The sequence below is a fragment of the Macaca nemestrina genome, chromosome 6 (genome assembly GCF_043159975.1).
Source record: "Macaca nemestrina isolate mMacNem1 chromosome 6, mMacNem.hap1, whole genome shotgun sequence".
NCBI lineage: Eukaryota > Metazoa > Chordata > Mammalia > Primates > Cercopithecidae > Macaca > Macaca nemestrina.
Window position 1 is genome coordinate 121,068,492 of NC_092130.1, and position 17,034 is coordinate 121,085,525.

The 17,034-nt window shown below is 40.8% G+C and overlaps 1 protein-coding gene across 1 annotated transcript; it reads right to left on the bottom strand.

Annotated features, from left to right (window-relative positions):
• Positions 1-15,985: 15,985 nt before the first annotated feature.
• LOC105499372 (heat shock protein family B (small) member 3) lies at positions 15,986-16,752 on the bottom strand. Its single transcript, XM_011771922.2, has one exon. It carries the CDS (start codon positions 16,571-16,573, stop codon positions 16,121-16,123), a length of 453 nt encoding a protein of 150 aa, XP_011770224.1. The 5' UTR covers positions 16,574-16,752; the 3' UTR covers positions 15,986-16,120.
• Positions 16,753-17,034: the final 282 nt, after the last annotated feature.

The window sequence follows — 17,034 nt, forward strand, 5'->3', positions numbered from 1 at the left end:
ACCAAAACAGAGATATAGACCAATGGAACAGAACAGAGTCCTCAGAAATAATACCACACATCTACAGCCATCTGATCTTTGACAAACCTGAGAGAAACAAGAAATGGGGAAAGGATTCCCTATTTAATAAATGGTGCTGGGAAAATTGGCTAGCCATAAGTAGAAAGCTGAAACTGGATCCTTTCCTTACTCCTTATACGAAAATTAATTCAAGATGGATTAGAGACTTAAATGTTAGACCTAATACCATAAAAATCCTAGAGGAAAACCTAGGTAGTACCATTCAGGACATAGGCATGGGCAAAGACTTCATGTCTAAAACACCAAAAGCAACGGCAGCAAAAGCCAAAATTGACAAATGGGATCTCATTAAACTAAAGAGCTTCTGCACAGCAAAAGAAACTACCATCAGAGTGAACAGGCAACCTACAGAATGGGAGAAAATTTTTGCAATCTACTCATCTGACAAAGGGCTACTATCCAGAACCTACAAAGAACTCAAACAAATTTACAAGAAAAAAACAAACAACCCCATCAAAAAGTGGGCAAAGGATATGAACAGACATTTCTCAAAAGAAGACATTCATACAGCCAACAGACACATGAAAAAATGTTCATCATCACTGGCCATCAGAGAAATGCAAATCAAAACCACAATGAGATACCATCTCACACCAGTTAGAATGGCGATCATTAAAAAGTCAGGAAACAACAGGTGCTGGAGAGGATGTGGAGAAATAGGAACACTTTTACACTGTTGGTGGGATTGTAAACTAGTTCAACCATTATGGAAAACAGTATGGCGATTCCTCAAGGATCTAGAACTAGATGTACCATATGACCCAGCCATCCCATTACTGGGTATATACCCAAAGGATTATAAATTATGCTGCTATAAAGACACATGCACATGTATGTTTATTGCAGCACTATTCACAATAGCAAAGACTTGGAATCAACCCAAATGTCCATCAGTGACAGATTGGATTAAGAAAATGTGGCACATATACACCATGGAATACTATGCAGCCATCAAAAGGGATGAGTTTGCGTCCTTTGTAGGGACATGGATGCAGCTGGAAACCATCATTCTTAGCAAGCTATCACAGGAACAGAAAACCAAACACCGCATGTTCTCACTCATAGGTGGGAACTGAACAATGAGATCACTTGGACTCAGGAAGGGGAACATCACACACAGGGGCCTATCATGGGGAGGGGGGAGGGGGGAGGGATTGCATTGGGAGTTATACCTGATGTAAATGATGAGTTGATGGGTGCAGCACACCAACATGGCACAAGTATACATATGTAACAAACCTGCACGTTATGCACATGTACCCTACAACTTAAAGTATAATAATAATAAATAAATTTTAAAAAAAAATAAATAAAAAAAAAAATAAAGATGTGCTCCAAGTCAAAAAAAAATATATATATATATCCTTCTACACATGGTGATTTCTTTTCTTTCAGAATGTCCCTTCTGAAACAAACAGTACATCTTTTTCTTCGTGTTATGTATAAAATATAGCATTGTATAATGTTTGGAGAAAAGAATGGAATAAATCAGGTAAAAATGATTATTACTTGTATAAATGTAGTTTTCCCTTGTCTCTCAAAGACAGTGATACTATCATCTGTTGGAAAATTACCGGGTCAGCCTATATTTAGTCTGATTCCTTCGGGATATCTGTAATTTTGTTAAGTCCTATAGTTAACAAATGTTAACTAAGTGTCTAAATGATATATGGAATTTTGTTGAATTCAGCAATTGTCCTATTTCTAGTGTTTGGTTTTGTAGCCTCACATGTTTTTCTATTTACCACTAAGGAGGGATAGAATTTGATTTTCTTTGCCCAATAAAAGATCATCTGAGTGGCCTTTTCAGTTTTTAAAGCTTTAGGGTAAGTAGGCATTTGTGGAAGAAAAAAATACAAAAAGAAAAATCAAAATGAGAGAATACACCACTTCATTGGTGGAAGAATGTGGATCCACCTGCACAAGAAATGGGCCTTCAGCGGGGATGGAGGATGGGAGTGCACATTGCAGAGCACCTTCGGCCAGGCTGAACACTAAGTGGACACATCTTCCCTTAAGAGAGGTGGAGGTCAGGCAGGGCCCTGCCCAATGAGAAGCCACAACAGAGTGGACCAGCTGGTCCTTGGGGTGAAGAGCACCCATGTTCTACAACATTGGATGTAATTATAGGATCTGATCTACACATGCAGAACCCAATCATCATCAGTTGTTGAAGCCCAGGTGATGCAGGAACGTTGTGATAACTCTTTGGGAGGCCATGTTGCAATAATTACAAGGTGCAAGTGATTTTCAGGGCAAAGGTTCCTACTCATTCATCCAACCAACATGTTGGACTTTCACCCATTTAAAATCGAAGAATAACTTGACCTGAGCCAAACATACAAGGCCATATATTATATGAATCCATTTACATGAAATGATCAAAATAGGGAAATTCAGAGAGACAGAAAATAGATTGGTGGTTGCCCATGGCTGGGGGGTAGGGGAGACAGGGGAGGCTGAAGAGAAATGGAGTGACGGCTAGTAGGTCCAAGGTTTCTTTTGAGGCAACAGAAATGTTCAGAAATTGATTGTGGTGATATTGTCCACCTCTGTAGATACACTAAAACCCATCAAATTGCGAACTTCAAATGGGTAAATTATGGTATGTAAATTATATCTTGATAAAGCTATTATTTTAAAAAAAGAATAACTTGAGGCTCATTGTCTGCCTGTCTTCATGAGTTTGTACTGGTTTGGAGGAAATCTTTAGAGATACGTAGCATATGAGACAGGACATGCTAAGCATGAGATTAAGCTTCTGGACAAGTTCAGGCTGCTTGGGCAGGACCTTAGAAGTAAAGAATGCTAACCCAATTATTTTGTTAAGAAACTGAGCTGGTCTTTCACAGTGTTACAGGTTGAATTATGTCCCCCAAAAAGGTATGTTGGAAATCCTAATCCTGAGTACCTCTGAATATGACTTTGTTTGAAAATGGGGCCTTTGTGGATGTAATCAAGTTAAGATGAGGTCACCCAATTAAGGTAGGCCCTAATCTAATGTGACTGGCATCCTAATAAGAAAACAGAGACACAGGGAGAGAACACTTCGTGAAGACACAGGGACAGACAGGGAGAAGGTGGCCATGCGAAGACAGAGACAGTGCAATCAACAAAAAGACAGAATTGGCTGGGCACAGTGGCTCACGCCTGTAATCCCAGCACTTTGGGAGGATGAGGTGGTCAGATCACTTGCGGTCAGGAGTTTGAGACCAGCCTGGCTAACATGGCAAAACCCCATCTCTACTGAAAATACAAAAATTAGCTGGGTATGCTGGTGGGCGCCTGTAATCCCAGCTACTCGGGAGGCTGAGGCAGGAGAATCACTTGAACCTGGGAGGTGGAGATTGCAGTGAGCCGAGATCGCACCACTACACTTGAGCCTGGGCAAGAGAGTGAGACTCTGTCTCAAAAACAAACAAAACAAAACCAAAAAGGACAGAATCATAGAATTTTAGAAATAACCAAATAGATGTTAGAAAAGAAAAGCGATACTGATTCACTAATGCAGCATTTAATTTTTTAAAATCATGTTTTAGTCTTTAAATAAGGTAGAGATGTGTCTAATTAAGATACATAAAAAACATGACTAGGAATTTGCTCAAATACATATTTGAAATATATAAAATAATGACTAACATGTATTGAACTCATACTCTGTACCACACATTGTGTTGAGTACTTGACAACTCTCCTAGGTTGCCTGGGATGTCCCAGTTTTAGCACTGTAAGTCTTGTGTCTTGAGAAACTGCTCAGGCCTGCACAAGCCAGACTTGTTGCTCACTCTACACCTTCATCTCATTTGGTCTTCCAAACAACTGTATGTGATGGTAGCATATCACATGAGGAATATGTGATGAGGAAACTGAGGCATAGAGGGGTTAAGCAAACTGACCAAAATTACCAGGCATGGCCAGGCGTGGTGGCTTATGCCTGCAATCCCAGCACTTTGGGAGGCTGAGGTGGCAGATCACTTGAGGTCAGGAGTTCGAGACCACCCTGGCCAACATGGCGAAAGCCCATCTCTACTAAAAATAAAAAAATTAGCTGGGCATAGCGGTGTGTTCCTGTAATTCCAGCTACTCAAGAGGTTGAGGCAGGAGAATCACTTGAATCTGAGGAGGCGGAGGCTGCAGTGAATTGAGATTGCACCATTGCACTCCAACCTGGGCAACGGAGCAAGACTCTGTCTCAAAAAAAAAAAAAAGTTTTCTTTGATGTTTTGCTATTTTTTTGTTGTTGTCTTTTTGTTTGTTTTAAAGGTCTTCCCTAGAAGAACATAGAGGTTGATACATCACCCTGAGTACCAAAGGGAAACAAAATGCATACTTATCTTGGATTTTAAAAAGATATAATAAAGTGATTATTTATAGAGATGTGGGCAGGACTGAAGGATGAACAAAAATGGTGAGACACCCAGAGACCTGTAATGGGGGGATGCCATTATCCCCAAGAGCATGAAGGAATAAGGGAAAGAAAATGGAACTACTTGCCCAGTGTGGGCTGGAGCCAGGAAAGAGAGGAAAGTCTCATCAGAGAGGCAGTCACTGCAGGAGGCAGCCCCTGCCAGAACCTGGACCTGAAGCAATGAGAGTTGGAGAAGGAATTTCCTAAACTCCACTTTCCTCCCACCCTCTGCTGTCTTGCTGGTACCTTCCATTGAGTGAATCCAACCTGAAGCCAGAGGACAGACCCCCAGAACACAGAACAGGGCAGGGAAGATCAGAGATCAGGGGTGGGGATGGAAGAATGGGAACAACCAGCGCAGCAGACATGCAGGGCTTTTTTGTTTGTTTGTTTTTACATTTACTTTTTAATCCATTTGGAACTTTTCTTTTTGAGATATATATAATAGGGATGAGCTTTTAATTTCATTTTTCTAGACAGGTCTACAGTTACCTTAGGTACATCTATTGAATTGCTATGTCTCACCAATGCACCACAATGTAGCAGTCTCTCATAGCCCGACGTATCACCCAAAGTTCTTTGTCTCACGACCAAGAAAGTTAAGGAGCACAGACGCCGAGGGTAACACTGGAGCAAAAGTTTCATAAGTGAAAGAAGAAAGCTCTCTGCTGTGCAGGGTGGACCCAGAAGAGGGTTACTGTTTTTACAGTTGAATGCAAAGGCTTTTATAGGAAACTGATGAGAGCTGGGCATCTTATTTGTGTAAGGTGCGAATTTGTGGTAGCTCCACCCCATCCTCCTAGTGCACACGTGGGCCCTTATCTTCAGTTACTCCATCTTGCTTTGTTTCCCTTACTGTACATGTGTCAGGGTACAAAACTTTTCATTGAGGGCATGTCTGGGAAACTCGCCTGTGTAGCCTTTCTTATCTGTGTGGCTGTGGGCCTGTCTTAGGCAAGCCCCATGCAAGTTCCCTTATCTGTGCCAGTCGCTTGATTTTTTGGGATGTTCTTTTGTTTGAAAGAAATCAACAGAAGACCCACCCTAACTGCTTGCCTGACCAGTTACTTCCTTTCTCCTCTCTCAGAATCATGTTACCATGTATTACAACTACTACTATTATCAAACTAAACTCTAGGATGTAATGGGGTTCTGATCAGTGTCTCCTACTCAGTTCTATTGATTTACTCTTATGTTAACCATATTTTAATTACTGTAACATTACGTTTTTAACATTTAGTAGAGCAGTTCCCACGTATTCTAAAATTCTGGTGAAAAAATAATAGGAATAGCTTTGAAAACTGGGGGGAGCTGTCAAATACAAAAAGCTTTCTTATTCAGATACATTTTGAAGTGATATATACAATTAAGAGACATGTGCAAATTCCAATTAGTTCCCTAACATAGAAACTCAATATATATTACTAGATTGTACAAGAAGAGGTGGAGTTTTTTTGAAAGATAAACATAGGAATATCTGATAATTAGCCACATAATTTTGCTTTGGCAAGATACCAAAGTAACTAGAATTCATTTTCCTCTTGTTTTGATGCAAACCACTCAAAATTCAGTGGCTTGAAACAACCACGATCTGTATTTTCTTACAATTCTGTGTGTTAATGGGCTCAGCTGGGCATTCCTTCTGCCCCATATGATCTCATCTGGAGGCTTGTCTGGGCTGAAATGTCAAGGAGGGGTATTTATACAGCTAATAGCTAGGACTGCTTGTTGGATAGGAGCTTAGCTGGGGCTGTCAACCAGAGAGCTTTGGTTCTTCTCCAAGGACCTCACCATGTGGCTTGGATTTTAAAAAGGAGTGTTTGGAAGAGTGTGAATCGGAAAGTTGTAGCTTTCTTCAGACCCAGCCTCAAAAGTTACATGGTGACACTTACTTCTTATTCTGCTGGTCAAAGAGGGACACAAAGCCAGTTTACACCCCACGGGAGAGCAAATTGCTACTCCTGTCATTAGAGGTGGAGTCTAAAAACGTTTGGCCATCTTTATTCCACTACCCCTCTATATTTATTTGGAAATATTAAAGAAAAGAGTTCTATCAACATTTCCAAAGACCTTTTATCTTCTGTCTCTTGATTCTAAATGTGGTTTGCATTTGCATTGTGAATCATGTGAACTATGAACTTAGTTCAAATATGCATGTAATTGCAAAAGAATGAAAACAAAAATGAGATATTATTTCGTCCAGATGATCTGCTCCAGTAATGAGAAAAGTTTGAAATGAGTTCTGAAAAACTAAGTTAAGTCTTAAGCATCTTAAATGCAGCTGCATTACTCTATCTTTAAAGTGTTGGAAAATGAGGGAGGTGGGAGAGAAAATAGCTAATTTTAGCCACAGCTGCCATGGATGGGAGACAATTTGCAGCGAGAAAGGAGGGGTTCATCAACACTTGAACTTACTGTAGTCTTTACTAGATATCTAATCTCCACTTTCCATCCCATCACTTGACATATTTCATGAGAAAATTTAGAATCTAGTAGAATACTGTACTGCTGTAACCCTTGGCAATTATAAACAAAACAGAGAGAAAGCCAAAAAGACATAGCCAGTCTCAAAAATAAGATAAACAGCTCTGTAGACTCAAATGACACAGAAACAGAAAGCAGTGGATTGCCACCGTGTACCTGCTGGCTTTCAGGCAGAAATGGGCAGTGACAGGCGAACTTTGCGTCTTGAAAAGTAATGAGAATCAAGGAATTCAGAGGACAGGAACCAGATTCACTGTGTGAGACTGGGAGCTGTGGTGTGTGGAGACCCTCCCGTCCTGTAAAGGGAGCGGAAACCACTTGCAGGCTTTCTAAGAAGAAAGAAGAAAATCACCAAGCCTCATGCTTGTTTGATGACTGAATCTGCAGTATTCACAAGGTCACTTTGAGGCAGAGATTTCTAAAATCCTCAAGTTAACAGCAAATCCTCTAGATAGGGAAGGTTGATTATGGGGTAGAGGGAAGATAACAACTACTGTTTCACACAAAACAAGCCTGAAAACCAAAATTCCCAAGTACTTCAAAAAACTTAATGCTAAGAAAAATCAAGCAAGTCCATATTTTGAACTTGAATTCTCTCCAGATAAAATTAATATATAGAACAATCCAATAAAGACTTTGAAAATAATTATGTTTAGGATGCTCAAAGAATTATATAAAGAATTATGTCTATTTAAAAAGAGTAAGAAATTATGAAAGAAATGGCTGACAGAATAGTTTGATAGGCTGAGTGTGGTGGCTTACGCCTATAATCCCAGCATTTTGGGAGGCCAAGGTGGGTGGATCACGTGAGGTCAGGAGTTCGCGACCAGTCTGGTAAACATGGTGAAACCCTGTCTCTATTAAAAATATGAAAATTAGCTGGGCGTGGTGGTGGACATCTGTAATCTCAGCTACTTGGGAGGCTGAGGCAGGATAATCGCTTCAACCCAGGAGGCGGAGGTTGCAGTGAGCCGAGATCATGCCATTGCAATCCAGTCTGGGTGACAAGAGCGAAACTCCATTTCAAAAAACAAAAGGATAGTTTGATAAAGAGTGTAATTAAAACCATAGCCATTGAGAACACACATGTAATACATGAGATAAACGCAGTAATATGGTAAAAATGAGACTTCGTATCTCTCTGTGTTTTACATTATACAGTGCTATGGTTTGAATGAGTCCTCTCCAAAATTCAGGTGTTGCCTATCTCACTGTACTAAGAGATGGGCCTTTAAGGGGTGATTAGACCACAAGGGCACCTCCCTTATGAATGGAATTAGGGGTCCTTATATAAGAACTTGACAGAGAGTGTTGTTTATTACCTCTTGCACATCTGCCTTTCACTATGTGAGGAAACAGTAAGAAGGCCCTCACCAGACGCCAGTTCCTGGATCTTGGACTTCCTAGCCTCCAGAATTAAAAACAATAAATTTCTGTGTTTCATAAATCAACCAGTCTCAAGTGTTCCATTATAGCAGTATATACAGATGAAGACAATTAGACTGGCAAAATTTTAAGCCTGAGTATGCTAAGGTTTGATTAGGATTTAGGATAATTTCAAACCCTCATATAATTCTAACGGTAACATAAGTTGTTAAATCACATTGGAAAACACTGTTATGATCTATTAAATGGAAGGTAGCCATATTCAATACCTCATCAGTTTATTCTTAGGTATATACATTAAAGAAATTCCTGCACATTAGCCAGGTGAAGTGGCACATGTCTAATCCCAGCTACTAGGGAGGCTGAGGTTGGAGGATCACTTGAGCCAAGAAGTTTGAATCCAGCCTGGGCAACATTGACTTTGCTTCTTAAAAAAAAAGAAAAAAGAAAAAAAGAAATTCTTGCATCCGGAAGTCAATAGACATGTACAAAAATATTCATAGTGATATTGTTCATATAGCCCTAAATTAATCAAGAATGTCTATTATTGTTTGGGCATAAAAGCTCATGTCTATAATCCCAACACTTTGGGAGGCTGAGGCAGGAGGATTGTTTGAAGCCAGGAGTTTGAGACCAGACTGGGCAGCAAAGCAAGATTCTGTCTCTACAAAAAAAATTTAAAAATTAGCTGGGCATTGTGGCATGTATCTGTAGTCCTAGCTACTCAGGAAGCTGAGATGGGAGGATCAGTTTAGCCCACGAGTTCAAGGCTGCAGTGAGCTATGATCACAACACTGCACCCAAGCCTGAGCAACAGAGCAAGATCCCGTCATTTTTGTTGTTGTTGTTGTTGTTGTTGTTGTTGTTGTTGTTGTTGTTTTTCTGTTACCCAGGCTGGAGTGCAGTGGTGCAATCTTGGCTCACTACAACCTCTGCCTCCCAGGCTCAAGCAATTCTTGTGTCTCCTGAGTAGCTGGGATTATAGGCATGTGCCCGGCTAATTTTGTACAATGGCATGACTTACTGAAACCTCCTCCTCCTGGGTTCAAGCGATTCTCCTGCCTCAGCCTCCCTAGTAGGTGTGACTATAGGCGCACACCACCATGCCTGGCTAATTTTTTGTATTTTTAGTAGATACGGGGTTTCACCATGTTGGCCATGCTGGTCTCGAAATCCTGACCTTAGGTGATCTGCCCGCCTCGGTCTCCCAAAGTCCTGGGATTACAGGCGTGAGCCACTATGGCTGGCCAACAGTAGGATTTTAATAGTCAATATTTAAAGTAAAACTTTTTTTTTTTTTTTTTTTTTTTTTTTTTGGTGGCAGGGCCTTGTTCTGTCACCCAGGTGAGAGTGCAGTGGCGTGATCACAGTTCACTGCAGTCTTGACCTTGTGGCTCAAGCGATCCTCCCATCTCATTTTTTATTTTTTCTTTTTCTTTTTTTGTAGAGACAGGGTTCTCATTTTATTGCCCAGGCTGGTCTTGAACTTCTAGCCTCAAGAAATCTTCCCCACTCAGTCTCCCAAAGTGCTGGGTTTACAGGCATGAGATACCGTGCCCAGCCCAAAACTAAATTTAATTTTTAAAATGTTTTAAATAAATAAGAGGTGGGGTCTCACTATTGTTGGCCAGGTTGGTCTTGAACTCCTGGCCTCAAGCTGTCTTCCCACCTTGGCCTCCCAAAGTGGTAGGATTGCGGGCGTGAGACATTGAGCCGAGTCTAAAAGTAAAATTAAGAATAACAACAAGGTGGAGGACAGCGTTCAGTGGGTAGTAGGACACAAATGACCTAGTCACAATCAGGAGAAGGATATTGACAATGTTTTTGGTGGGGTGCGGCGGCTCACACCTGTAATCCCAGCACTTTGGGAGGCTGAGGCGGGCAGATCACCTGGGGTCAGCAGTTTGAGACTAGCCTGGCCAACATGGTGAAATGCTGTCTCTACTCAAAATACAAAAAATTAGCCAGGCATGGTGGTGCATGCCTGTAGTCCCAGTTACTAGGGAGGCTGAGGCAAGAGAATTGCTTGAACCTGGGAGGCGGAGGTTGCAGTGAGCCGGGATTGCACCACTGTACTCCACCTTGGTGAGACTCTGTCTCAAAAAGAAGAAAAAGAAAATGTTTAAATTTTTATACTTGTATTATTTTCCTTCAAAAATGTATATTGGCCTATAAATTTTCAGTCAGTGTTTAAGTTTTAACATCTTAAAGATCAGTGGAAAAAACAAAGAAGTAAACCTAAAATCTGAAAGAGAAAAAAGTAAAGAAAAGCATGATAAACAGAAACATGAAATAAGAAATAAATTCAAATATTTAATTCCAATAAGTAAATGGATTAAACTTATCTACTAAAAGACAGATGATCAGACTGCATTTTAAAAAATTCAACTACATGCTACTGCTTTTAAAAGACACATTTAAATACTGTAGTATATTCAATATGTTGAATATAAAAGAACAAGAGTTGCCATGTAAATAATAAAAAAGCAGTATTTTTCAGGCAAAACAGAATTTAAGGCTAAAAGTATTAAATAGGGATAAAAAGTGGGCCTACATAATAATATAAGAAACAATTCAATAGAAAGAAATTATAATTTTAAACCTACAATTAAGTAAGTTATATAAATTTACACAGCAAACTTAAAAGTATAACAACATAATGGAAAAATACACAAAGGAATAAATGGGCCAGAACTTTTTTTAAAAATGGAAAACTGCCTTTTTATATTGAGAGATTTGAAGACACCAATCTATATGTTTTCTAGGATCAGGGGAAAAAAGGGAAGAACATAGACTATTTGAACAACACATTACAAAGAATGGTATCATATAGATCATTTGATCTTACCACATTGCACATTCTCTGTATTTCCTTGAGGTTAGAAAACATTAGTACATAGGATTATATTTGTATATATACACACACACTTGTGTATTAAACAACACAGGAAATGTAAACAGCAGTTTGAATCATTTACTTTTCAGATTAAAAATACTCTCTCTCTTATTTTGCGGGGGGGGTTGGAGGTGGATGTGGGATCTGGCCAACTCAACCACTAAATAAAGTTATTTTCAAAATGTAATATAAGAGCTATACCAAACCAACATTTTAATTTTTAATTCTTCTTTGTGACTAATTATTTGACAGGCTCTAAAGAGAACATTAGTCATTAGTAAAAAGTATTTTTGTTAAACTAGTGGAAATCGTGGGTTTTTAAAAATTTGAGGTTGTATGGTAAATTCCCTCTATTCCCTTAATTTTCCTGGGGGACTTTTTTGTTTTTGTTTTTTACTTTCTTGGGTTTTCTTTGTTGTTGTTGCTTTGAGACAAGGTCTTGCTCTGTTGCCTAGCCTGTACTGCAGCCTCAACCTCCCAGGCTCAAGCTATCCTCCCGCCTCAGCCTGCAGAGTCGCTGGGACTACAGGTATGCGCCACCACTCACGGCTAATTTTTGTTCTTTTTGTAGAGATGGGGACTCGTCATGTTGCCCAGGCTCGTCTGGAACTCCTGAGCTCAAATGATCCTCCCACCTCAGCTTCCCAAAGTGCTCGGATCATAGGCATGAGCCACCGCAGCTGGCTAGGACTTCTTTAAGATTTGTTTCTCCCTGAAAAGAACTTCTCCATGGAGCGGCTCCATGTGCTGAGCCGGCATGCCTGCCCACAGACCTGCTGAGCCTCTTCACAGCCTCCTGTGACGTGCTAACCAGCACAGTACACATCCCCTCATCACACCATCTTGGCTTACCAGTTTTTCCTTGTCTCATTTCTCCTGTTTCCTCATCTTCACCATGCTGGGCTTGCACTTTCCAAATAAAGTGTCAGCTCTTCAATCCTGGTCCCAGGCTTTACTTTGTAGAAAGAGACTTTCTAACAGAGAACTCTGACAACAGGACTCATTTGATTGAAGTACTGGATATTATCCTCCTGCCCCTGAGGGTCACCCTCACTTTTCTCCATCTTGCCCTTTGCCCTGGGAGGCTGTTGAACTAGACTGACAGGACTCCCATGCCCTCTGGCCTCCAGTCAGATGCAACCAATGGGGGACCCTAGCAGGAGATGGGAAGGAGGAAGTATTTGTTCTCCTGGCTCTCTCCCTGTAAGAGGTCTCCTTGGACTGGTCGTGCCCTCAGATGAAAGTCACAACTGGTAGTCTCCTCTATGAGACTTTCCTTTTGATTTCTGAGACCTGCTTCCTCCTCCCATCCCTTTGGACCTGGGGGACATAACAACTGCACACTGCACTTCAGATTACTGCACTTTCCTTTGCGGTGCCTCTACGCCCTCCCCACTCCTTTGTAATGTTTCTCTCTCTCTCTTTTTGTTTTGTTTTGTTTTGTCTTTTGAGACAGTCTCACTCTGTCATCCAGGCTGGAGTGCAGTGGTGCCATCTCCGCTCACTGCAACCTCCGCCTCCAAGGTTCAAACAATTCTCCTGCCTCAGCCTCCCTAGCAGCTGGGACTACAGGCACGCACCACCACACCCAGCTAATTTTTATATTTTTAGTAGAGACTGGGTTTCACCATGTTGGTCAAGCTGGTTTTGAACTCCTGACCTGAAGTGATCCACCCATCTTGGCCTCCCAAAGTGATGGGATTACAGGCGTGAGCCACAATGCCCAGCCTGTAATGTCTCTTTATAAATAAACCCTTCTTGAATTTTTCCTGTTTAAGAGTATCCAACTGTTTCCTACTGGAACCAAGAATAAAAAGAAATAGTTAAGTGCTAACACAATTGAGCTTTGTTGAAATAGTGAATAGCCATTACAAATCAGTTCTTGTTTGGCAGAAAAAGAAAGCGATGCACTAATTTTTAAAAAGTCACTGTTGCAGCAAGCCCCTATCAATCCCAGTAGGGAAAGCCCCAGGATAAAGAGGCCAAAGAAGAGACCCAGAGCCAGCAGATGAAACATGGTGTTTTATTAGGGGATTAATACAGGAGAGAGAGTCCAGTAGTGGCAGGTTGGCCAGGAGAACAAAACTGCTTGCAAACATTATGCAGTTTCTACAGCATTTTCACTTAACACCCTCCATCTAAAGAACTCCACCTGCCAACTATCATTTAACTCAAAACTCAAGGCCTCAGTCTCCTGTACGGCCCATATTCCATGGAACAGGCTGGGTGGGGGCTCAGATGTTTACCACAGATAAAAAACGAATCTCCAGGTTGGCCATGCACAGATTCTGTGGCTTGAAACACACATTCGGGTACATCTACCATACTGGGTCTTTCTAAAGGTGTGTTTAAATGATTGTTATCAAATGCATTTACCCTGTAATCGATTCAAAGGTCAAACAATCAGAGTTCTGGCAGAAAATAATTTCATTGCCTAAAGGACCATTTATGAGAGAGTGGGCAAAGGAAGGAGAATCAATAAGAGATTCACACTAGGTACAAGAAAGAGCAGAGAGTCACCCCTTCTCCTCCTTTTGAACAGACAAAAGAGACAGTGTTACAACCCTGAGCCCTGTGAGAGTGGCAGCCCTGGAGGAACTCAGTCATGAAGGATGCAGCCCTGACAGGGCCTCAGTCTGCAGCAGGTTAGGAGTAACAGAAAAATTCCTTGACTTTTCTCCCCTCTTTCCCACTAATCTCTCTGCAATCTCTGGTCTCCAGTCAGTGCCTCTTATTGGCTGAGCCCAACCAGAAACTAGAATGATGTGGCCCATCAGGGTCAGCCTGCTTGGGCTCAGAGTGGGACTGAGAAGGGCAGAGAATGGTTTGAGTTGGTGGGAGTGGGGAGGGCAACAGAAAATAGCCAGTACAATCAGGATATCAAACTCCATGCAGATATAATCCTAATTTTGTGAAAAGTGATACATGCATTTATGTAGTCCTGTTGTTGAACAAGATATTTAAAATAGCTACCTCATGGTAGCAGAAGAGTCATAGATGATTTTTATTATTTATAGTGTTTGGTATATCTCCCAAATAAAAAAAAATGGATATAAGACTTTAACATTTATCTTTGGGAAAAAATAAGAGCTCATTAGAATTGTGTTTAATCTTATTTTTACAGAAAATATTTTCTATCAGTGGCTCCTCATGGTAGGAATTTCACCTCCTGAATTTTCCCGGGAGGAAGGTCTCATCTAGAGTGAGATCAAGGCCAAAAGACAGGGTTTGTTTGTTTCTCACCATATTAGTTTCTTTTCGCACTATTCTGCCAATCAATGGGAAAGAATGATAATCCAGTGTGAGACAAACGGTATCCCAATTCTGATCATATTAGCAGATCTGGAATCTCAACTACTGCTATTAACTTTGTTATGCAGCCAAGCTGATCTGTGATAGTCACTTGGTCAAACAAAATTTTTCATATCTGGGTTGGGCACACAAACCTCCGCGTATAAGCATAAACCTCAGATATGCATATAACTGCAAAATCTTTTCAATTTAATTAGACAGTAAACATCCTTCTCAGATTACATTTGTTTTCAAAATAACTTTTAGAACTGTTTGATTCGTTTTTCTATTGCTTCATGTCTTTTACATTTTAACTTGAACTACAGTAAAACAACGTGGAGGAGCACTGGGATACTGTCAGCAATCTGCAGTTGCCCTGGTGTTTTCCACACCCTGCATTCCCTGTCTATTCTTAGCACTGTCCTCGGGCTCCTTGTCAGCTCACATTCAGTGCGGAGTAAAAGGCAGGCAGCCACTGCCTCTGAAGAAATACTTGGTTTATACAGAATGCGATAGCAAACGTTTGGAATGTCCCAGAGCAGCTGCTGAAAGCACTAGTCCTTAACCTCTACCAACGTCTCCACTTTGAGCCAAGGCAGCAGTTTGGGAGAATATAATAAGCACCAATCCTCAGATGCGCTGTGTAAACTCAGACACGCAGTGTAAGCTCAGGTGTTGAACTTCCACTGGCTACCAGGCTATTTAAAGCTGAGGATTATGCAGAGATAGCAGATAGTTACATTTTGCCAACTAAGTTTATGGAGCATCTAAAAAGCACAGATTAAAACTCACTGAATTCAATAATCAAACTTTCAAAAGTGGTGTCCTAAAACTTCATATTAATTTACAAGAGGATATGTTATACATATCTCAGAACATCTTGTACGTGTCCATAGAACTTATACTATTTTTAAAACGTCAAAACACTTCAGATAGGATTCAGTATAGTTTTAAAAAGATAAATGAGGTACATATTTGAATTTTTAAAAAATAAGATTTATATCTGAAAATTCTCACTGACGTTTAAGGCAGTAACAACTATACTGAATCAGAAATAAGATTTCAGACCCAATTTCCAAATACTGTATTTTAATTTTTGAACTCCATATTTACAAAACCTCACTTTAATTAAAATAGACTAAAAAGAAAAGCTTATCAAGTGAAGGGAATCACATTCTTTTTGGCAAAATAAAAGATTTTCATAAAATGGATAGGAATTCCTTAAATGAGTATGGCTCTTTTGCCATCAGTGATTAGAAATACAGTGGGCATTGTTGGAATAATAAGAAACAATTCTGAGTCCTCTCTAATATCCAAATACAGCTGCGTGTATTTTCAATGTTTCAGTTGTAAGAATAGTATCAGTTTAAGCCACACAAACATATTTATAAATTTTCCTTTCTGAGTAAGAATAATAAAGACAACCTCAACATACCAGGAACTGTGAATATATTTTTAATCTTCATAAAAATCGTAGCAAATCATTTCAAATGTGGGTAATACAAAGATTCTCGTGGTACCAGTGGCTGAACAATCGTCTTCCCCGTGTCGTCTGAACAGGAACCAATATGATGTCACTTAGTCCCAGCTGGATCCTTTACTTCCACCACCAAAATTCCATCATGACAGAGGACTGCAGACAAATCTTTGGTTTCCACGCCATCTGGTAGTTTGTACTGTCGGGTGAAGCTTCTTGAGATAAAACCGTGCTCGTCCATTCTGGTTCCGTGTTGTGCTTTTATCAGCAGCCAGCCTTCGAAGGTCTGAATGATGATGTCTTCGGGGAGGAACTGGACCACGTCCAGCAGGATCTGAAAACGGGATTTGCCTTCTCGGGGTGGCCTCTCTGCTGCTGAGTTCACTGGAGGAGACTGCGCTGCTCTGGTTTTCCTCAGGTCCACGATGGTTGGCCCAGGCAGTGCGTATAAAGCATGATCCAGCCTGCAGTCTTCTAGACCTCGAGTTTCAAACTCTTCCTGGTAACGCACTGGAATCTCTATGAGGTGCCTCAAAATGATTTTTGCCATAGTGAAGGCAAAAACAGCCTTGAACAGCCTCCTTCAGCCAACCTTTAGTCAGTGGCGAGCCCCTGCAGTTGCCTACTGACTGGATTACCAGTTGAAGCAGCTAGTGGTTTATAGCTGTGCCCAGACGCAATCACTTAATTAGGACTGAATCACAGCACGGCATGCTCTCTTGTCTTTTCATGCACACTGACAATGAACAGCTATTTATAGGGCATGTTTCCCAGTTGCATTTAGCACACAGCCTGCACAAGCTGCCCAGTCATGGATTGCCCTTACATTCTCAGTTATCCTTGGCAAAGGTATCTGCCTTGCTTACTTCAAGACAAAAAGAGAGTGGGAATCGAAAATGGTATTTGAAAAATATCTGGGTGAGGGTGGGTGCAGTGGCTCACGCCTGTAATCCCAGCACTTTGGGAGGCTGAGGCAGGTGGATTGCCTGAGGTCAAGAGTTCAAGACCAGC